Here is a 22115-nt window from a genome sequence, read left to right on the forward strand (position 1 = left end):
CTGGCTCCTAAAAGAATAAAGTTATAGAAATACAAAAAAAATATTACAGATTTAGTGTTAGTACCTCCCTGAAAAGCAAAAATAAATTAAAAGAAAGGGAACAGTAATCATAAATATCAATTTGGCTCATTCAAACATTCAAAGCTTGTTACTGTTAACAATTGTCCTGGTCAAACAGTGACTACAAGAGATATGGGGGATGTTTTTTTGGACATTGCTGTCTCCGTGCTGGGTGCTGAAATCAGAGCACCACTAATTCTCCAGGTATGCTTGGGGTGGGGAAAGCAAGCACACAATCTCCTTGAGAAAGTGTAATGCTGGCACTGTTAAAGTGCTGTAAACAGAGATGGTGTTTGATTAACAGGTACATAAAGAAAAAACCAGGTACAGACAAGGCTCCTGCCTTGAATATGTATACTGAGTTCAGCTCACTGTAACACATCGTCTCCTCGTTCAAACCCAGCGATGTGTCACTGTGCTTTACTTAAGCTGAACTTCTCTTTGGATACCCAGTTTTCCAGATCCTGACAGATCCCTCACTTGCTCCCAGGTGTGGAATGGCACTGGGCAGGACCCAGGCAGTTGTGGTGCTCATTCCAGTTACATGGGGCCTCTGGCTGCACTTGCCTCTCTCCCTTCCCACAAAACCCTCTGCACCAGACAAAGGAACAGGTTGGAAAATAAAGGCAGGTTAATTTCTTTTGTCTCAGTCCTATCTTCTGGGTTTTTTCCCTGCTATTTGCACGCTTTCTCTCTCCCCTCAAGTGCAAGGAGGAACATGCCTCTGTCCATCCGCTGAGGGTTTATTCTGGAGGAAATGGTTTAGGTCGCCATCACGTCCTTCAGGGAAACGTAGTTTATAAATACAGCGGGGCCCAGCGCTACGAGGAAACATTTTATCAGAGAGCCCTGAGCTGACGATTCAATTATTTTTCAATAAAACATCAGGGGAATGCACAAACAGCTGCTTGCATCCTTCCACACAGCAAGTCAAACTTCAAGGGGAACAATAGCTGGCGAAAGGGGAGCCATCGCGGAGGCGGTGACAATGGGTTTCCTTACTCGGGGCTTTGTTTGATTTCCCCCGTCTCAGTTTTGAACTCCCTCCGCCGGAGAAAGGCGAGGGGGTAGGACGGGGAGAGGGGGAAGCAGGCAGAGGGGAAGGAGGGTCAGTGGGAGTTAAAGCCTTTTGCAGCCTTTCTCTCCCATTCATGTGGTAATTGGGTGTCAAGCAGAGATCAGTAAGATGGAGCCCGGCCTCTGTGCCCGGGTTAAACTGCAGCAGAAAGAAAGCGGGAGCTGAACCGATGGAGGCCTGAATGTCATTAGGGCGGGAGGAAGCGCCTCTCCCCCAGGAGCCCTTCTGCCGGGGTGCTGGGCTGGGGGGGCCGCTTCCCATTCAGGGCATCCCTGAAAGCGGCCAGACAAAGCGGGAGGGCGCCCGAACAATGCCGCACCCCCGGCTCTACCTTCAATAGGGAGCTCTAAACAGGCGTTTAACCTTCAGAATAGCTGAAAGTGATACTCAAAGCTGAGGAGGTGGCTCGCCCGCCGCTGTTGGCCTCTTCCTGCGGCCGAGCCGGAGGCCACTTGGATGGCCGGAGGCGAAGAGGAAAGGCTCTCGCTGCCCTCGCTTCCTCAGACCCTTTGGCACAGCCCTGTGAAGGTCGCGGAAGGTGTCACCTCGAGGGCAGGATCAGACCACAGCTCCTGCCTGGGCTGGCAGGATGCTGGGGGCGCTGGGGAGGGATGCTTAGCACCCTCATGGATGGGGCTAGAGGAAGGCAAGGCTGTACCGAGGAGGGGGATGCGGCATATTAGGGGGTCATATCCCACTTCACAAGCTGGGATCATTTGGCAAAGGATCAGGGAAGATCTGGGCAGTGACCCCCCCCCATCCTGAGCAGGAATTTGTCCTGGCCTTGGACAGCATCACCACTGCCTGCAATTCCTGGTATTGCCACCCTGTACTGCATGATCCCAACTACTCAAAGCTCTCCCAGAGCCTGGCCTGGCATCATTTGTGCCTATGGATGAGATTTTTAATTAACCAGGAGAAAAGCAGGTCAAACCCCAGGTTATTTTGGAAGGTGGGAAATGCCACTGAAATGGGCCAGGGTCAAAACCAACAGAGCAGGACCTGTCACTGCTCCCTGAGCCTCGCCTTGCTGCACAGCCCAGCCCTCCCGTGCTGTCCAGGAGCTCAGCAGCCATTTGCCATAAGGACATTTGCTTCCCTCGTAAAGCCCTTTTGCTTTGAGAAGGAAAGCTGCTATCCCTTCCCTCTTACACAGGATGATGAGATCTCCACAGACCATCATTTTGGTGGAATCCCCAGCCACACAGCCCCTTCAGACTGGAGGGGGAGAAGCCGCCCCTGGCCCTGCTCTTGGTTACACTGAAACCACTCAGGAGAATCGAGTATTTCCATTTCTAAAGAGTGCACCAAAGGATAGTCCCTTCTTTAGTTGAGAATATTTCCCTGTCTCTGCTTAAAGGCAAAGCCAGTTCCACAGCGTGCGGAGGAGCAGGCAGCTGTCATTGTTCGGGAAGGCTCCGGCACACCAGGAGTGGCAGGGGGAGGCTGGAGAGATGCAGCATTAAAGATTGTCAAAGACTTTGTCAGCAGCAAAAATTAATTTCACCCTGAAAGGTCCCGAGCAACTTGCAAAGCCTCTGCCTACATTAAAACTAAAATACATTCCAGTTTTGCACAACAAGTGTGGCCTGGCTGAGCTGGACCTAGAGCTGGAAAGAGATGCTGATCAGAAAGAAAGTTGGTGAAATTTCTTTTTTTTCTTGATATTACTGTCACTGTCCAGGACACAGAGCCTGGGAGAAGCAGTCATCTCCATGGGGAAAAGTACATTTGGTTTGTAAAGCTCTTTGGCTTTGCTTAAATTAATAGTCTGATAATAACCCAGGAAAGGATTTTAATGTTTTCTTAACCTCTTGCAAACAGCATTTTAAGTGTTTTAATTAAAAAAGAATAATACCTCGTACTTAATATAGAGTACTTTTATCTGCTGAGCTAGACTAGCATATTGATCAAAGGGGAGGGATGTCTTGCAAAGTGTCTCTAATCATAGAGGATCCAATTAGCCTCTTCCTTAAAATTGCACTAATAAGGAGAAATTTAAAAAAAATCAGACTGATTAAACATTGTCTACTTCTTTCCAAACACCCCTCTGATGGAAGTGGCCCAGCATTGATCCCAGGCTTGGTACCACACCTGCACTTGTATTCCTGGCCCGAGAGCTTCACGGACACTTGCACCTAGGCTTCATTTTTCCAGAGGAGCTGGGACTTTAAAAAGGCCCCAGGATTTCAACTCAAAGCTGACAGCCAGCGGAAAACCTCTAATTGGTGTAGCTGGGTGTTGCAGGGAGTCTTGAAGCACTGCCAAGTGCAACACAACCCTCCTCAGTCAGGAATTTTCCCCAGCCACCAGATCTCCAGCAGGGACCAACCCCCCAGCACTGAAGTGCTAAATCCTGCTCCTCTCACAGGTTTCTAATGCCCCTCCATCTCTAAAACCCAGCAACATAAGCCAGGTTCCACTTGTACGGGCTCACTTGCAAACAACAGCCATATTTCCAGGACCTTACAAAGCTATTTGCACCTGCAGTTAACAGGCAGTGCCCTGAATGCAGAGTTTCCATGGCTTTTTTAACCTAACCTGCTCTCAGACAGACAGAAATGCAGAGCTGAGCTTTGCCCTGCAGCCCCTCTTCCTTTGGAGCAGCTTTGTGTGCAGGGCAGCACCAACATCTCCTCCAGGAAGGGAGCACAGCTCTCCCATATCCTCCTGCACCACTTCAAACCATCCATCTCTGGGCAACGACCCTCAGGTCTGACTTGAGGAATGCCAAGTTTTCCCCTATTCCCTTTAGCAGAGGGCTGGTTGAGGTCAGTGGTTCAGGTCTCTGCCCACCACCCACCTGGCACAGCTCGGTGTCCTCGGTGCTGCCCAAGTCTCCATCAGGCACAGCTCCTGTTGGGAGCCTGAGCAGAGTGGACACCAAGCACCTGGGATTGCCACTGACCTCACACCCAGCACCATCATCTCTACCCAAAATTTCCCCTCCACCTCGGACAGGGGCTGCCCAGCTCCCTGAGTGGGTAACCCCCCTACTTCAGCACCCCACGCTTCCAGGGCTCTGAACAGCACACACGGGCTGTGAAACCCCCGGGGAGCGCATAAGGATGTATATCCCCGCGGGTGAGGCGTTTGCCGAGCCCAGCCTGCCCTCCTCCGGTGGCTCCGAGAGGAACAGGATCCCAACGCGGGACCAGAGCACCTGCAGAGGAGGCAGCCGCCACTGCACACCCTGCACCAGACCCCCGGGCCCCTACCTATGACCCCCCCCAAGAAAAGCCACCTGGTTTGAGAGCTCTTCAGGGCTGTGGGGGTGAGGCCGGTTTTCCACTGAGTTCTCCCACTGCTTTGGGACAGAGACTGGCAAGTCACTGTGTTCAGAGAACTGAGACTAAAAGCTTTTACCTTAGAGATGGTGGAGAAGCCACCAATTTGAACATGTCCAGAAGTGCATCTGGTATATAATGGATGCAAATTTCCAGCACTTTTCCCATAGTGTGTTTCACCAGGCAACACACTTCACTCGGGCTCATGGAGGACATTTCTCTTGGCACCCATGTACCAAGAAGAAGCTTTGAAGGCAAAGGGTCTAATGGATGGTTCTAGAAGCAAGGGACGGGGAATGGGTACCAAAAAACTTGTCTACAAGAAATGAGCTGGGAGGTTTAGTGTGGCCAAACACGGAGAGAAGCTGCACAAAGAAGAAAGAGGGAACAGGAGAGGGGTGGACAAGCCAGATGTGCCAGGGAGAACTGGGCCAGGACAAACTGGGATGGCAATGCTGAGAGCAGGACCAGGAGAAAGGGGGAGCAGGGAGGTAGTGGAGGGGACTGGGGAGAGTCTGATCAACAGGTTGTTTTCACACAGTCATTAAACACAGCACCAAGGGGCTTGTTCCCCCTGCTCTGAGATGAGCCAAAGTCCTCCGGTGCTCTGGAGTGGCAGTTCCCAGTTCCCAAACTGGCACAGTCACTTGTCTCCCCCCACAGAGCAGGATTGCACAAGGAAGAGGTAGGAAACTCCAGCATAGCCCATACTTGTGTTTAATTGTGAGACCAGGACAGACTGGGGCAGGCAGGAACGTTGGTGTGGAAGCACAGCTAGAAGAGCAGACACACCTTGCCCTCACAAAAGACAGACGTTGTTTTAAGGAGTAACCCTGCTAAAAGCATAAAAACAAATTATAAAAAAAAAAATAAAGAAGAAGAAACCCCAACCCAGAGTTTTCTCTGGAAGAGACATTTCTGCATGGTCTCTGAGGACTGGAATCAGACATTGCTGCTGAGGCTGTTTCATGTCAGACACAACACGGGGAATTCACATAGCACAAGTCAGGTCTTTCACATGGACATTTCACTTCAGGGCCTGGCTCCGGTGCTGGAGACAGGGAGGGCTCTTTTGGGAAGGGATGCAGAGCACATGAAGTCAGGCTCTCACAGAGGCCACCCTCCAGAGGACATTCTCTCCCCAGGCAAGTTGCCTCCCACGTCCAGGGCACTGACATCATGGCAGGAAAGCCCTGAGAGCTGCTCCGTGGTGCTGAGCATGTCTAAGCAAAGGCAAACCAGGCCCTTCTTCCCACTCTCCCACTTGCTTTTTGCCAAGAAGAAGGTCCACAAAACAAGGCTGCATCCACGAAAGATGGAAGTAAAAGACCCAGAGAAGTGTCCACAAGATAGTGGGATTTGCTCATGTCCTCCACCATGGAGCAAGGCCACAAGGACATATACAGCTGCACCCACGCTGGAAGAGGAGAATCAGTCCCAGATGAGCTTCCCATCTCCCTGTGAGAGAGAAGGTCTATCCAAGAGAGGACAGGTCTGGGCTATCCCTCCACCTACTGCACAAACCCGGGACACATTCAAAAGTATAGACAATAAATTAAGATTGAAAAAAAAAAGTCAGCGTGTATAATATATATATATAATATAATATAATGTGCGTGTGATTGTGAAAAATGTCATCCCCAGGAGAGAGAAAGGCATGGCAGAAACACATTCCTGTCCCCCTCCTGAGCCCAACACTACCCTGCTCCCCTGCTTCACAGCAGACACACGACACCAGCAGGGCCATGCAGAGGGCAGGGGCTGCGCCTGGCACCCAGCTTCCCTCTGCCAGTGGGGTCCCTGTGCCAAGGAGGAGCTGGCTGCTTGGTGGAGGAGTGGGGAAGAGCCCTGCACTGGTCCCTTCATGGCCTTCACAAGGAAGGGTTGCTGCACGCAGGAAAAAAGAGGGAAAAGACAGGAAAAGCAAAGTGGAATGGCAGGGGCACCCCACCCCTCCTCAACTGGCCAGGGCCCTGCCCCTCCCATGGCACAGGACCACCACCGCTGTACCAAGTAGAAAATAAAGCCATAATGAGTCAATGCTTTGGTATGTGACCATCCCCCTCCCCTCGGTCCCCTCTGTGTTCCCCCCAAACCCGGATCTGTAAAACTCATCAAATAAAATCTCTAGAGTGCCTTTGTATCGCTCTGTGAACCTTTCCTTCCCCGGTGCCTGCCCTGCCCCCTCTCCCCAGCAGGATTTGGTAGGTGCCTTGCTTGAGCCCCACCGGTTACAGCTTCTGGTCTCCTGACTGGATCCTGCCAAACGCTGCCTGGTCCAGTGGCAGGTATCGGCCTTGCCTGGAGTCCAGAAAATACAACTTGTCCTTCACCACCGCAGGGTCAAAGCCCTGCTTCCGCAGCTCCGTCTTCTGGAACTTGTAAGTGCCTGGAACGGGGAGAGAAGAAGGAATAAGGGGTCACTGGCCACACACACTTCCATCCCCACCGCACCTGTGCTGCCCCAGACCCAGCCTTGCATCCCATGCCTTGAAACCACCCGAGGAACAGGGGCTCTGTGGGGCAGAGGGGCTCCATCCCCACCCTACAGGTTGATCTCTGTACCCAGCTTCCCCCTCCCAGGCTCTCCCAGCTCCTTGTCCATGGAGTGTGCATGCCATGGCTCACTTGTCTTGGAGACTTCGTGCAGGAACCGCAGGAAGACGGGACGTGCGTACAGTGGCAGCGCCTTTTTCAGCTTGCTGGAAAAGTCTTCCAGGTCACAGGAGTTCTCTGGGTCAGCAATGGCTGCCATTCCTGCCTTCCCTTCAATCCCTAAAAGGCAGAGAAGGGAGAGCACTCAGACACACCATCCCCATAGCGTTATCTCCCTCTGCCCCACACCAGCAAGGCCTCTGGCACAGACTCTGCTTTGTCCGAAGCGCTGGCACGTCCAGTTGTGTCACCACCCTGTGGCAAAGGCTACCAGCGACACCCTGCGGTCACGGTCACCTCCTCCCAGAGGAGCCTGTCCAGAAGGGACACCGGGTCCTTCCAAACCAGTCAGAATCAGACCAAAGCTTGAGAGAGGGAGGGAACCCTCTGGATCCCACTAGGCCCGTCCCCTGTGGCCTCTTCCCAGCTTGCCCACAGGGAGCCTTGGCCCACCCTCTTGCAAAGGGACACGTCCATCTGGACATGCAGGACACGCTCACATTCAAGTGCTGGAGGCTTGCCTGCCTCCCCTGATTGTCCTCTTCCCTCTCAGCTACCTGGGACCTCCACCCCATAAACCACCACGTCCGTCAGGTTGAGGATGCGGCTCAGCGTTCCCTCCACCTCTGTGGTGGAGACGTTCTCCCCTTTCCAGCGGAACGTGTCCCCGGTGCGGTCACGGAAGTACATGTAGCCATATTTATCCATCACCAGCACATCCCCTACAAGAAAGCGAGGGATAAGCAAATAAAATGAGGTGTTAGAGGGACTAGGAGCAATGATAGAGCATCTCAGGGCAGTGTCACTAGCCTAGGACAGTCCCCACCCACACCTAGGTGCCCTTCTCCTCCACTCCCAGTGGACAGAGGGGCCTTGCTTGCCTCACCTGTGAGATAGGCAGCGTCCCCTTTTGTAAACACGTCCCTGGCGATTTTCTTGTTGGTGGCTGACTGATTCAGGTAGCCATCAAAGTGCTGCAGGGGATTGCTCCTGACAATGCGACCCACCAGCTGCCCCGGCTCCCCTGTGGGGAGAAGAGGGGATGAAGAGAAGAAGCAACCACCCACATCCAAGCAAAAAGGGTGTCTAATGGGATTTAACTGGGCAGATACTCAAACCCAAGGAAATTATCTTGAAGTGTTTGTTAAAGACTCACAGGGGGCTGAGGAGATTTATCCCTGTGGGTGCCCTCACCTGGTTTACAGCTGATGCAGACACCATCCGGCCCCCGGATCAGCTCCATGGTGTCTTCGTCCACCTTCACCAAGCCGATGGGGTACACACCTGGCAGGATCCTGCTGTTGAAGCCACATGACCCAACCTAGAACAGAAAGAGCTCAGAGCTATGGGTGGCAGGGACATTGTCCCGCCCAAGCCCACTGCCCACACACACCTAGGATACCACAGAGCTGGCATCACACAACAACCAAAACCCTTCTGGGTGGATGGCAACCCATGCCAAGCCTCTTGGAGCAAACAGCCCACCTGGGTTTCCAATGCTGCCCAGGCCAGCTGTCACCCTTTAGGACACGAGGGAGGGGCCTTACGTTGCCATCGAAGTTTCCCAGGCTGCAGTTGCACTCGGTGGCCCCATAGAACTCGGCCACCTGGGCGATGCCGAAGCGGGCCATGAACTCCCTCCAGATGGAGGCTCGCAGCCCGTTGCCCACCGCCATCCGCACCCGGTGCTGCCGCTCCGCGTCCTGGTACGGCTGGTTCAGCAGGTAGCGGCAGATCTCCCCGATGTACTGCACAATCTGGGAGTAATGGAGAGGAAAGACTCATAAGACCCCTCTGCCAGGCCCCAGGTTGGCTGGGGTTTCTTCGGGGCGGGTAGGAATGTCACAACATGCCCAAAGTCCCCTAAAGAGGCCACAGCAAAACCCAGGAGTCCTGTGAGCTCATCCAGTGCCTGTCCTTCCCGGGTTAACCCACCCCTCCAGGCTGTGAAACCCATCAGATATCTCCTGGCTAACGCTGGAGCATGGGAAGGGCTTAGACACATGGAGTTACCAGTCCAGGTGGGAAGGACACAGCCCTATCACCTTGAAAGGTGATTCGGGAAGGACAGGCAGAACTGGTCCAGACCTCTCCCTCTTCCAGCAGCTGGGTTCTCCCCAGCACAGCACAGATCCCCAGGCTCTGCTCCCCACTCCTGGCTGGCCTCTTGCCTCACAGCCTCACCGTGCAGTTGTATTTCACGCAGTCCTCCCAGAAGTGCGAGGCCGAGAACTTCTTGCGGATGACAATCGTCATTCCCTGCAGGAGGCACTGTCCAATCCCCACGATGTTCCCTGTGAAGAGGCAGTCAGGAAAGCCCTCAGTCCGCACACACCTCCAATCCAGCCACCTGAGGAGAGGCCTGGCAGGGCAAGGCAGAGGCCATGGCTGTCTCACAGCACTGGGGTTCACCCAGCCAAATCCCTCAGCATCATTGGCACCGGGGAGGAGACACACAGCAGCGAGATGTGGGGCAGCACTTTGCACCTAAACATCCCAGCACGTCTCAGCCAGCCAGGCAGGCACCACTTCCCCTTCCCTTTGACTCTCCCCTCTGGCTTTCTAGAGGGAACAGTAATAAGGAACAGCTATTCCAAAGCCAGGACAGGAGCTGGGATAATGCCCACCCCACACAATCCCCACTCCAAAGGTCAGCCAGATCGATTCTTCGCTCCCAGGGAAAAAGCAGAAAGCCTCAGTCACGCACTGTGAGCAGCAGGCAGCTCCTCCTCAACATGGAGACTGCTGCCACACCAGCCTGAGCCCTGGGCTTGGCTTAAGGAAGAGACAGTCCCAGGATGCCAGGCTCTGTATGGCACACATTACCTGCAGCGTGGTAGAGCGGGAGGCAGTCGTACATCACATCGTCAGACCTCATCCGAAAACCATAAAAAACTAAGCTGGACATGCGGAAGTACCTGGGGGAGGGTGAAGAGGCAGGTCAGGAGCAGGGCTGGAGGTGCTGTGCTAGGACAGGGCAGAGCTCAGCCCTGTCCTCCCCTGAGCCCCTGCCCACAGCCTTACCGGCAGTTCACCACGATGGCAGCCTTGGGCAGCCCCGTTGTGCCAGAAGTGTAGATGTAGAAGAGTTTATCTGGAGAGGAATGAGGAAACAGAGTCACATTCCCAATCTGGGAGCTGGCTGAACCAGGAGAGAGGGACGAGCAAAATTTATACACTCTGCTCCTGTCAGTGGAGCCAAAACCCTTATGTGACAGCACCAACATGCTGAGATCACCCCAGGCAGATCGGGTCTGTTGGACACAGGGAAGGCACGACAGGATTGTGCTCCACACAGGATTGGGCTTCGGACACTGGAGTAAGACCCATCCCAAACACCCCATGCCATTGGCATACTAAGCAGACGATCCTGCCAGGGCTGTAACTGGCTGATCCACAAAAACACCATTGTGAGATTGGCCCCCAAGAGCTGACCACGTACCAAGAAAGCCCTTGTCAGGGGTGGGTGGTTGGTGTCGCTGGGCCATCTGCAGAAGGGGGTCCAGGTGTTTCACACCAGGAAGCATGGATTCAGGACTTCCTTCCCCAGACCAGAAGAGATGGATGGATTTGTCCAGGGAGGGCTGCACTTCCTGCATTGCTAAGAAAGTAAAGAGGGGAGCTGGAGAAAGACTGCTGGGTGGTTATAGCACAGAGACCCCCTGCCCTTGCAGCCTCAGTGAGACACAGCCCCAGGCAGCAGTACCCCCGCTGTGCTTGGCAGAGTCCCCAAAGGGCTCCCAGCCATCCCAGGCAGATGTTCCCATCATTAAGAGGTGCTGGGGCCACAGCCCAGGCCTCTTCAGGGACCAGAAGATCCTGTTCTCCACCTTTCCCCATCCAAAATCTCTTTGGTGCCAAGAGGTCTGTTGACACCATCAACATGAGAGGTGTGGGCTGAAACACACAAGGAGCTGGAGCCAAGGTGCTGCAGGGATGTGGTAACAGCCATGGAGAGCAAGGAGAGGCTCCTCCTGTGCGGCAGGGCAGGCCTAGCCCAGCCCAGGGCTCTGTGTCAGGGATGGACCTGAGAGGCACAAGGAAGGATCCTCACACCCAGGCTGGCCTGCCTGGGAGGCAGACAGCACGCACTCCACATCCTGCCCAGTGTCCAAAGGAACCAACAAGAAAAAAACCCCCAAAACCAGATCTAATTCCTGGATGATTCAAATGCCCACTCCCTTCCAGATCTCTACTCTGTGGTGGGCAGGGAAGGAACACTGAACCCATAGACTAGACACACCTCCCTCCAGTCCAAAGCACCCCCAAAACATCTGCCAGCCCCTCACCTTCCATCATCTCCACCCCAAAAACCACAGCCTTGGAGTTGGAGATGGTGATGCAGTGCAGCAAGGCCTCCATGCGCAGGTGGGAGTTCACGAGGGCCGTCTCCACCCCGATCTTGGCCAAGCCGAGCCACAGCCCCACGTACTGATTGCGGGACTCCATGAAAAGGGCCACCACGTCACCGGAGCGGAAGCCTTGGCCGTAGAAGAAATTGGCCACCTGGCTGGAGTACTCGTCCAGCTGCCGGAAGGTCCAGCTCTCACCCGTGCCTTGGAAGATCAGTGCTGTCTTCTCTGGATACTTCCTCGCGGTCTTCTGGAAGATCTTGGCAATTGTGTTCTTCTCCCTCACGTGCCTCCATACCTGCCACTTCACCCGCAACAGGACCAGCCCCGTGCTGCCAAAGGAAGGGGAGCAAGAGGGCAGCTGCTCAGTGACCCCTGCAAAACCACTTTCTCCAACAAAGCCAGCACAGCATGAGGACCCTCTTAGGAGCTGCAACAGCCCAGCACTACTCCAAGCCCTACTCTAGGTCAGCAGCAGCTATGCGTGTTCCCCTGAGCAGTGTGGACATAGGCAGAGCTCATCTGCAAAGATGCTCATAGCCAGGGACCGATGGAGGCCAGGGAGAGATGTGTTTTGCAAGGCTGCAGACAGGGATGTCCCTGATCAAAAGGGCATCTTTGAGCCTCAGCTGCTCTCCAAGAGGTGCCACTGCTCCCTCCCCACAAATCCTTGCCAGGAGCTGGCACAGCCTGGTACCAGATCAGAATGAACCCTGCACAGGGACCTGGTGACACACCAGCAGCTTCGGGGACAGGGTGAAGTACAAGGGCAGTCACTAGACTTTGAGCTCAGCTGAAATCTATCCTTCCTGTGAAAACTTTGCCCAAGAGTTTGGAGCCGGGAGCCGCCGGGGCACAGCAGAGGGAGATCTCCTTCCAGCCGGGCCAGGTGCCAGCAGAAACCCAAGGCTGTGCAAGGAGCTGGGGGCTGTGCTCACACACACCATGGCACAGCAGAGGGCCAGGGGAAGGGTGGGTGGTTGGGCCATCCAAGCCAGGACACCTACGTGACGTCCCTTCGTAATGTCTTGAGGAATATGAGGAAGAATTCCCATCCGCCGGATCCAAGGTAGAAGATGAAGAGAGCGGGGATGGCCTGGGCCCAGGACAGTTCCAAAGTGACCCTGAGGAACAGCAGCACCGCTGCAAAAGCAGCCAAACGCAGCATCGTGGCCTGCGGGCAGAGAGAAACCACGGCCATCAACCCACGCACGCTGGACTTGAGGATAACAAACCCGTGGGTGGGGGATGCCTGAGCAGCCCCCAATTTCCTGGATGAGGTCCCTGAGTCATCACTCCTCCTGGCAGTGAGGATGCAACCCAGCAGCCCAGAGCTCTCACAGATGTAACTTTATCTGACCTCTGAAATTGCCTCCAGTTGAGTCACCAGCATGGCACCGCTTGGTGTTAACTGAGAACCTGGTCGTTCCCACCTGGGGAGCCAAATCCTGCACATCAGCCAGGAGTATGGCCATACCCTAGCAGCATGAGGTGCAGGATAAAGTCACTTCCATGGATGCCAAGCCGGGCTGTCTCAGCCCCTCACTTTCAGCCTGGCAAAGCCCAGCTCCAAATTCCTCTCTATCTCAGAGATCCCTCTGTCCCCAAACCCCAGAGCCTCCCAGGCCCCAGCATGAGCTCTCCTGCACAGCCAGCATGGCTGTTGGGAGAGCACAGCTTCACACGCTCCCCAACACAGCTCAGACAAGATCAGGGACAGGAAACTCAGCCCTTTGAACTCTGCTTGTGTTTGTAAACCCTCATGTTGGCGGGCAGTTTCCTGGCCTGGCTCTGCTGGAGACACTGCCAGAGCACGTCAGGGATGAGGCCAGGCTGGAGTGGGCAGAACAAGGGCTGCCACTGCTGCCAGGAGTGCCCAGACCCCTGCCCCATGCCCTGGGGACAGTGACTCACTCAGTCTCTGGTACTTGTCCCCAAAAGCAGCACCTCTGTCCTCATCCCAAACACACCCCAGATGGGGCTCTGAGACTCACAGGAGACTGTGATCTAGCAAAGCCTCTTTTCAGGGGACAGCACTGGGAGGAGGAAAGTGACAGCAACATGATGCTCACAGCTCAAGGGCTCCTAGTAAAACTGCCCCTTCCTGACATGGACGAAGAGGAAGGAAACACTGACGTCATTTCCATTTCCCTCTTGAAGGTGGATTCACTGCTCTGAAGCTGGAAGCCCTGAGTGAGATCTACCACAGCTGGTGGCACCGGGAGCAACACTTGTGGCTTTCCCTCTGCTCCGTGCAGTGCCCCCAGATCTGGGAAGCCTCTGTGGATTTGGTACCAGATGGTGGCATCGGGGAAGCCAAGGCAGTGCCACGTGGTCATTGTGTCCTGGCATGTCACACCAGCTGTCCCCCCCCCCAGCCATGTCACCAGCAGCAGGCTGGGATGCACCGAAGCACAAGATGCTGCTCACAGGTGGGGACCTGGGGACATCCTCCCACCTGCAGCCCCTGGCCTGACATCCCCCCTTGTGCCAGTGGCCTTTCTCTCTGCCAAATACCTCCCTGGCCTGATGTCCCACAACACAGTCCCTTGGCCTTTTAGCAGGGCAGGACTCTCTGTGTTTTCACCTGGTAGCCTCTTTCTGCACTTACACAGGGCAACTTCTAGATCCCCATCAAACTACTGTGGCTCAGCCAGGACCTGGGGTCTTCCTTACAGGCTCTCATCAGACAGACAGACAGATGTGGAGAGCCAGCAGCGAGGGAGCCACACTCTGTGTGGGCAGCAAGGTGCTTAATCTCCCGCTTGAAAGCAAGACAGGCCCAGGCAGGCCCCTGTTATCCTCCGCTCACATCTCCACCTTGCACCGGCATCCCGGTGCCTCCTGCAGAGATAGATTACCAAGAGATACCCGGTATGTCGCTGCCAGAGACCTCCAGCCCTGTGTTACGGATTCAGGTCTTGTCCAGCTGCATCAGCACAGAGAAAACCAAGACCTGCCTGTAGCTCACAGCCAGCAAGCACCGAGGCAAACCGCGGGGATCCACCCCGGGGGCACTGACACCGAGGAGGGCCCGGGGAGTGGGTCACAGGGGGGGACCAAAAGCAGACAACCAGGCTCTGAGAAGCCTTAGCGCTAATGGCACCTGGGGAGGCACCTGTCCCCACACCTGCCCTGGGCAGAGTCCGTGTCCCCACACCTGCCCTGGGCAGGGTCCCCAGCACGGAGGGCGAGCAGCGCTGCCCCAGCCCGATCCCCCGGGCAGCAGAGCTGGGAGGGCCTCGCCCCACGATGCAGCCGGGCCCCTCCACCCCAACCCGGCCAGGCCCCGGAACCGCGCGGGCAGAGCCGCTCTCGGCGGGCGGGGACCCGCAGCGCGCCCTCGGGGATACTGCGGGGCTGAGGGGCCCCGGTGCCGCCCGCGGTGCCCCACGAGGAGCCCCGGTACCTCACACGGAGACAGCGGGGGCTGAGCGACCCCGGAACCGCCCGCAGGGCCGCGGCGCCCGATGAGAAGCCCGTGGGCCGCCCGCGGGGAGGCAGCGCCAGGAGCTGACGAAGCAGGAGGGGGGGAGACGGTGCCGCGCTCTTACCGGGCTCCGGGGCGTCCGCTGCGGCCCGGCCACCTGCGCCGGGAGCAGGAGCGGGGCCCGCCCGGCGCTGCGGCACAGGGCGGGGCGGGGCGGGGCGGGAGGCAGCGCGGGCCGCCGGGAGCTGTAGTCCCGCCCGGTGCACCGGCCCGGCCCCGCGGAGACGGGCGCGGTCCCGAGGAGCGGTGGGGCGGGCGGGGCGGGCGCGGCGCCGGCGGGAAGAGGCGGTGAGGGCGGCGCGGCTGAGCAAGGGCTCTGTGGCGCAATGGATAGCGCATTGGACTTCTAGCGCTGTGTGACGGGAGTCATTCAAAGGTTGTGGGTTCGAGTCCCACCAGAGTCGCATTTTGCCGCCGGGGCGCGGTGATCGCTCCCGGGGCTCCGCGGCTGGAACGCGCCGGGGGGACCCCGCGAATGCCCCCGGGCGCTGCCGCCGCGCAGGGTCCGCCCGCCCTGGGGACACCATGGATGGGGAGCTCCGTTTTGGCACCGGAGCCGGAGGGCGCAGCCTTGCCAAGGGACCAATAACCAGGCGTCGCTCCCAGCTTTTCAGGAGTTATTCTTATCGCGTCACCGCACAGCCATGGTGGAGCTGCCACTTGCCCACAGCGAAGATGTCCCCTCCAAAAAAAGCATTTTCACGTGGCTGGTGTCTGCCCTCCCAAAATCACACCACCGCCCCCCCTCCCCGCCGCCTTCCTTCCCGCAGGCTCCACAAGAGGCGGCTGCGGGATCAGGAGCCGCGGAGGCCGTTACATGATCCGGGCTCAGCAGATGCCGTTTAAAATTACATGACGAGCCATTTCTGTAGCGCTGGCACCAGCCCACCGAGCCACACGTGGCTGCGCGAAGGCGGCACCACCATCACTGGCAGCCTGAGCGCTGCACGGCCGCTCTAAATAACCCAAAATGCAGCAAAACCCTCTCTCGCGGCCATCACTTCCCACGGTTTCCTTGACTGCTGCTCACAGCTTCTGGAAGCAAAGCTTTGCTGCCCTTCGGTTTATCCACCTCAAGGCTCTGACACGTTCCCAATGCAGAAAAGCACATTTCTGGGTCATTTTAGAGGCAAATGTTTCTTTCATCTCGACCACTGCACTAGGACAACCCCCACGCTGTGCATTTTGCCAGCAGCTGAAGATTGTATTTATATTCTGTTCTTTAGCATCTGCTTGAAATAACTCTGGGGACCAAAGGGAGGCTTTAGACAAAATCCCAAAGTCTGGCTGGTGGGATGATAGAGGGAGAAGTTAAAAACAGGGAGTCTGGGGGTATAGGAAGGAAGCCAGTCCCTCTGTTCCCAGGTGTGCTCTTAAACGTAGAAAACCAAGAGTTTTCCCCCTCCTCAGTCTCCTGGTATGGAGCAACTCTGACTCCTGGTGACCCTGTCAGCCCCTGCTCCTGCCCCTCTGCTCCAGCATCCCACACAAGACTGGGACAGGGCCAGTGAAGCTGACAGCAGGGCAATCCCATGTCTCCCATTTGCCACCAAAAGAGAAACCCCTTCCCCCCTAAGGAACCAGGATCACTTTAGGAAGCCCTCAGCCTCCTCCTGCTCTGTACCCCAATCCTCCCCTGTCTGGGACCTTCTGTAACGATCATCATGAAGAGCCAATTAACAGCCCAGCATCCCCAAATCCCAGCTGGAAAGACGCAGTTCCACAGTCCATTTTGTGCCCTGATCCCCAGGGATATGTGGCCATGCATGTGCCCTGACATCATCTACCACCACAGAGAACAGCAGAACCTGCTGGAGCCAAAAAAAAGGTGAGCTTTCACATCAGATCTCCCCCTCAGGAGGAGAGAAGGGACAGGAGAGGGGTAACGAACCACAGGCTCCACCATGGATTTTATTAAGCAAGAAGGAATTTCAACAGCAAACACACACACACAAAGAGCCCCTGGCCTGGTGGTTCTCTGCCCTCACATCCAGCAACTTTGCTCCCTGGCTGCTGGCAGTCTGGAGCCCTGTTAATTAACCCAGACAGCAATCAGCTCCCAGACACAGCACAAGCAGCTGCCATTTCTGAGCTCTCCGGAGCCAACTCCTTATTCCTAATTGTGTCATACTGTTGCCCAAGGAGGGGATGATTCCTATTGAAAACCCAGCACAATCATGTGGATTTCATAATTTTTGATTGGAAGGGACTACAGAGAGACACAGCAGACTGGGACTGGCTCTCAAACAGCCAATCCAGCAGGGATAATATCCAAAAGTATTTCCCTGCCTGGCCCCATGGGCACACAATCACACACTGCCTGGTCTCCAAGGCATGAGTGAAGAACATCCCAAATGACCCAACAGGAGACCAGGTAGGCACCAGTACAAGATGAGATGTCACCACTGTACACACCCAACCTGCCCCTGTGCTACTTTGGAAATCACTGGTTTAGCTCCAGTCCAGGACAACTCCAAGATTTTAAGCCTTGATCTTCCTGGGGAAGGTGGGAGGAAGGATTTACCTGCACAGGCCCAGAGCTGCAGAAGGCCAAGGCACCAGTTTGCTGCAGTGTGCTCCCTCTCCATCCCAGCATTTGGGAGCATCAGTACTGGAATGCTGCTGCCAGGGGACCTGAGCAGCCAGACCCAGCTGGCAAAGGCACATCAGGGCTTGACATCCCTGAACCAAAATCACAAACAGCAAAAGAAGTCCAGTTTTTGGCACCATCAAAAGGAGGTGCCATTTGGCCTCTACCAACAGGATGGTGCCAGCTCTTGGCAGAAGAAAACTCAGCCCTCAGGTCCATGGAGCCACGCTGCACTCCCAGGCAGGAGGATATGGAGCAGGGCAGGGAATGGCTGTTGTCTGACAACGGGGATCCCCTGTGCCCTCCCTAAACTCTCACATTCGAACGGCCGGGGGAGGGAAGATGCCAATCTCCTCCCGCAGGGACTCCACTGGCTGCTCCCAGCGCTGCTCGTAGTAGACATTCAGGATACAGCTGGCGTTGAGCCCACTCCGGATGGCCCAGGGCACCAGCTCAGTGGCCAGGACCTGCAGCTTTCTGGAACAAACAATACAGGTGGTGGCAGTTTGGATATCCGTACTTTGGTTTTGATTTCCTTCTCCAAGTTCCCATTGCAGGCAGGTACCAAAACCATGTGTCTCATGTATCCCTCTATCTTTCTAGCATCCCCTCTGCTTAACTCAAAGGGAAAACTGAGGCACAGAAGAGGATGGTGTGCCAGGATGGTTACAGTCAGCACCAAACCCAAGACCAGAACTCAGGTTCTGCAACTGCTGGGCCACCAAAACAGATGTGCAGGGGCAAGGGACAGCTGTCAGTGTGGTGAGGGTCCTGCTGGCCCTCAACACATGCCAAGGCCTGGAAATTGCTCCTGCCTGGCACAGGGGGTTGGTGTTGAATGCAGATTAGGCATCAGGTTCTGCTATAGCAACCAGGCAAAGCCGTACCTCCCGCTGTCACTGCTTCCCTGGGGAAGAGGGATCCCGGACTGACTCCCCCTTGCAAACCAGCAGTGTCCCCTCTTCATCCCCAGAGGACATGGGGAAGCACCACCCAAGCTGGCACATCCCCAGGGCAGAGACGGGCGCCTACCGTGCGCTGAGACGGACGGGGCCGAACGCTGCTCCCAGGACACACATGGGCAGCCCTGTCTGGACGGCTTCGAACCACTTCACCACAACCTCACCTGGGAGGGAGCAGGGAGGCCATGAGCAGGCAGAACACCTGGGTCAAGGGCCGGACAGGGCCCTGAGGGCCTTCAATGCAGGCTGCACATCTGCCTTTCCTGAGGATGGCTACTCGGGAATGCTTCCCAAGGCTGGTCGTGGCCTCATTCTGTGCCAGGATGAGCCTTGTCACAAACCACCCACCCTAAAGGAACAGCACCCTGTGAGCTTGGGGAACAGGCAGGCCAACTCCCTGCAGATCTTTAGCAGTGCCATTGCCTGATTGTCTGTGTGGCTCTCTTGGTCTCCCAGCACAGGACAGGCCTTTTACAAAAGCTTCTGGGGCTCAGCCAAAGCCTGTGTAGGAGACCTGTCACACCAGTTCCCACAAGAACCATTAAGACTCCACTTGTGACTTGCTGTTGAGTCAGACACAAAACGAGGGCAAAGGACACGGAGACGTGCAGAGAAGGAGCAACGAGGAGCCCCCTTCTGCCTTCACACAGAGCTTGCGAAACATCCCTCCCTCTGTGCCACCCTCCCTGCCAGGCAGCAACCACCCACCCAGCAGCTGCCTGTGCCCAGGGCTTGGGCAGAGCATCTCCCAGCAGGGAAAAGGTGACATCCCATGGCCTCTTGGTCACCACAGAGCCAGTGATGAAGGACAGTGATGATGCAAACCTCCCCACACACCAAACTGGGCTGAGGATCGAGGAGTCCGACAGGCCTCCATTCCTGGGAGAGGCAGCCGAGAAGCATCGGTGGTGTTTGGCAGTGCAGCTCCCTGAGCCCGTGCTGCTCACCCAGCATGTTAGTTGGCATGCCCAGGAGGGTGTGCATCAGGTCGTGGACTTCCCGGTACCTCTGGATCACATAGGCCAGCTCTTCATCATCAACAAACTTGGGTGGCATCCGGGTGTCCGGAGAAACCTTCTGCAAATCCAAAGAGGTCCAACTCAACTCTGTGGCTCCAATCTCCATCTAAAGCACACCTGTGCTCCCAGCACAGGGATCAGCCACAGAAATCTGCACCACAAAACCCCACACTCACATTGTCCTCCAAGAACCGGACGTACTCCCGGCCCAGCGAGCCATCTGGCAGCCCCCGCAGCCTGGACATGTCCAGGGTGGAGAGACGGATGCAAGGCCGTTCCCTGAAAGCAAAACACAGGTCACTGAGACCCTCAGTGAAACCCACAGCTGGGGGTCCTGGAGAAAAGGAGCCCTTGGAAACCCCCATCCCATGCCTCTGCTTTTTCCTTGTGCGGATCCTGATTCCTCTCTGCAGGGTCAGCCCTGTCTGCATTCCTGTTGCTGAGGCTGGCACACAAATTGCTTAAGGGATCTACCTGAAGCCTTGGCAATAAAAGGGCTTTCATCTCGTGCCTCTGCAGCAGCTCTGGTGGGAAAAACACCGGTGTCCTCTGCACTGAAACACTGCTGCTGTGTGTGCTGCCAGCCAGGCACAGCCTCCAGCAACAGCCAGCCTTGCAGAGCAGAGCTCTTTAGTGTCCCTGCAAAGCAGCCAGAGCTTCAAAGGAACAGCCCTAAAGAGGGGAGGGAATTTGTTCTAAACACAGGTTTAATTTCAATCCTGCTCAGACTTTCACCACCAGCCACGTGGCAGCCATACATGGAAAGGTCTCCTCTCCACGTTGTTGGCAAACAGGTGCCTCACAGCCCTGGAAGTAAACAAAAGCCTATTTCCATGGACAGGGTAAACACTTCCCATGATAAAAGCCCTGCAGTGGATCTAGGAGCTTCTCAGCTCCTGGAGCAGAGGTGCCACAGAGATAAGCAGGACTAGCACCTGCTTCACACTGGCTGCAGACACTTCCTTGTGTATTTGGTGTGAAAGGGACCTCAGAAGCTTGGGGGATAAAAAAAAAAAGACTTGTGTGCACAAATGGGACCCCTAAAAATCCCTGCAACATCACAGGACAAGGAGTAGGTGGGGATGTCTCTCCCCAGCCCTCAGTGCCTTTGCTGTCCCCTCTCCCTGGGCAGTTCCTCTGGCTCTCAGCCCCATCCTGGTGCTCTTAATGCTTTTCCGGGTCAACATCCAGAGCCAGGATCAGGCTGCTCTGCACAAACATATGGCAAAAGGCAGCTTTTCCCCAGCCCCTGTGTGGCACAACCCAAACAACACACAAGAGGCAGGTGTGACACATGACAGGGAGCAGGGAGAAGGCAAGCAGCTACACAGTGAAAGCTTGGTTAATAAGAGAAATCCCTCCTGGCCTTCAGCCTGGCTGTGCTCAACAAGTCCCTGCAGACATGGAAGCAAAAGTGATCGAGTCTTAACAAGGAAACAAAAGCTCATTTCACAGCTTGGGGAGATGCTGCTGTGCACTGGGAAAGAAAATATGGAGGTGTCTAAGGAGGAGGCAGACCAACACAGATGAAGTCTCCAACGCAAGGAGGTGCAGCAGCAGGCACAGGGAAGAAATCAGTGGGTGTGGTGGGTTCTTATTGCTGCTTAGCATCCACATCCATGGATTTCTCCTCTGCGCCTGCTGCTGCATCTCCTGGTGTTGGCAGCTGCCAGTTCCAGCAGTGAAGCAGAACAGACAGGCAGCAGTGTCCGCCCTTAGACATGTCACAGGGCTCCTGGGATCGTTCAAAATAAAGTGAAATAAACAGCCTGGAGGGTTAGAGCTAACTAAATGCCTGGGTTGCTTTCAAGCTCTCCCCTCACAGGGCCCAAGGAATGTGCTTGGTGTTGTGTCTCCCTCCCCACAGGAACCACAGGGTGAGGGCGGGAGGGATGCGAGGGACGCACTGGAGGATGCGGTAACCTTCAGGGTGGTGCTTCATCTTGTCTCGCAGGTTGGGCAGGGCCAGGCAGCCTGTGGTCTCCCCAAGGACTGCCACCATGTCTGAAAGAGAGACCAGAGTGACCCAAGAGCAGTTTTTGCAACACCCAGCTGTTCCAGGTTGGCAGGTGAGGAAATAAGGCAATGGACCCATTGACCAGGAGCAAGCAGGAAGCCCGTGGCAAAGTGGGGACCCCACAAACCACAGATCTTCAGCCTCAGGGGCTTACTCTGCCCTGATGTCACCCCCATGACCCTTCCTGGGGATGGGAGGTAGGTGCAGGCATGAGACCTGAGGGACCATAGAGGAATGAGACAGGGCTGAGTGGCACCACAGACAGTCATGAGGAGGCCACTGGGGTGTGTTTGGGTTCCTCACCCCCTCTCTTCCACAGCTTCCTGCCCTGGGCCAGCTCTCAGCCCTGCACTTATCCCATAACTAAAGGTCTTACCCAACAGAGGGAGAAATAAACTCCTGTGAAGCTTTTAGGAGACACGGGGCAGGATCTGCCGGACGTGTTTGGCAGGCACTGCCCTGGCCGGGCTTACCGTGTCGGTAGGGGTCATAGAGCGCCATGACCGCGGAGCCGGCGGCCAGCAGCGCCTTCTGCAGCGGGCTGGTGGGGATGTGGCTGGGGTAAAGCTGGTGCCACCCTTCCTCCTCCTCCACCTCCTCCTCCT

The 22115-nt window shown here is 55.9% G+C and overlaps 2 protein-coding genes and 1 non-coding gene across 3 annotated transcripts in view; 1 reads left to right on the plus strand and 2 right to left on the minus strand.

The window, feature by feature from the left end:
- Positions 1-4751: 4751 nt before the first annotated feature.
- SLC27A4 (solute carrier family 27 member 4) lies at positions 4752-15063 on the minus strand. The gene is made up of 13 exons (XM_017810396.1): positions 14987-15063; positions 12440-12606; positions 11370-11764; positions 10523-10681; positions 10105-10174; positions 9907-9998; positions 9265-9374; positions 8628-8837; positions 8275-8401; positions 7967-8104; positions 7638-7802; positions 7054-7200; positions 4752-6814 (listed from the first exon to the last, which is right to left on the minus strand). Exons 2-13 carry the CDS (start codon positions 12598-12600, stop codon positions 6657-6659), a joined length of 1932 nt encoding a protein of 643 aa, XP_017665885.1. The 5' UTR covers positions 12601-12606; positions 14987-15063; the 3' UTR covers positions 4752-6656.
- Positions 15064-15234: 171 nt separating this feature from the next.
- Positions 15235-15326, plus strand: TRNAR-UCU. Its single transcript is given in 2 exon segments — positions 15235-15271; positions 15291-15326. It is a non-coding gene; the product is annotated as a tRNA-Arg (tRNA).
- Positions 15327-16813: 1487 nt separating this feature from the next.
- Positions 16814-22115, minus strand: part of COQ4 (coenzyme Q4) — a 5592-nt gene continuing 290 nt past the window's right edge. The window contains exons 2-7 of the mRNA XM_017809916.1: positions 21984-22113; positions 21401-21497; positions 19670-19772; positions 19422-19551; positions 18545-18638; positions 16814-17989 (exon numbers count right to left, since the gene is read on the minus strand). Coding sequence (XP_017665405.1) covers positions 17827-17989; positions 18545-18638; positions 19422-19551; positions 19670-19772; positions 21401-21497; positions 21984-22113 — 717 coding nt within the window. The 3' untranslated portion in view covers positions 16814-17826. The remainder of the gene's footprint in view (positions 17990-18544; positions 18639-19421; positions 19552-19669; positions 19773-21400; positions 21498-21983; positions 22114-22115) is intronic.

Source organism: Lepidothrix coronata, unplaced genomic scaffold (assembly GCF_001604755.1).
Source record: "Lepidothrix coronata isolate B3197 unplaced genomic scaffold, Lepidothrix_coronata-1.0 Scaffold28, whole genome shotgun sequence".
Lineage (NCBI taxonomy): Eukaryota > Metazoa > Chordata > Aves > Passeriformes > Pipridae > Lepidothrix > Lepidothrix coronata.

Bases quoted from the DNA above. Each gene is read 5' to 3' on its own strand.
- SLC27A4 (XM_017810396.1), bottom strand. From the start codon at position 12,600: ATGCTGCGTTTGGCTGCTTTTGCAGCGGTGCTGCTGTTCCTCAGGGTC. The intron at 8,838-9,264 runs GTGAGGCTGTGA...CATTACTCCCAG, and splicing joins GCGTGAAATACAACTGCACG to ATTGTGCAGTACATCGGGGA. The intron at 7,201-7,637 runs GTAGCTGAGAGG...TCTGCCTTTTAG, and splicing joins TTATGGGGTGGAGGTCCCAG to GGATTGAAGGGAAGGCAGGA.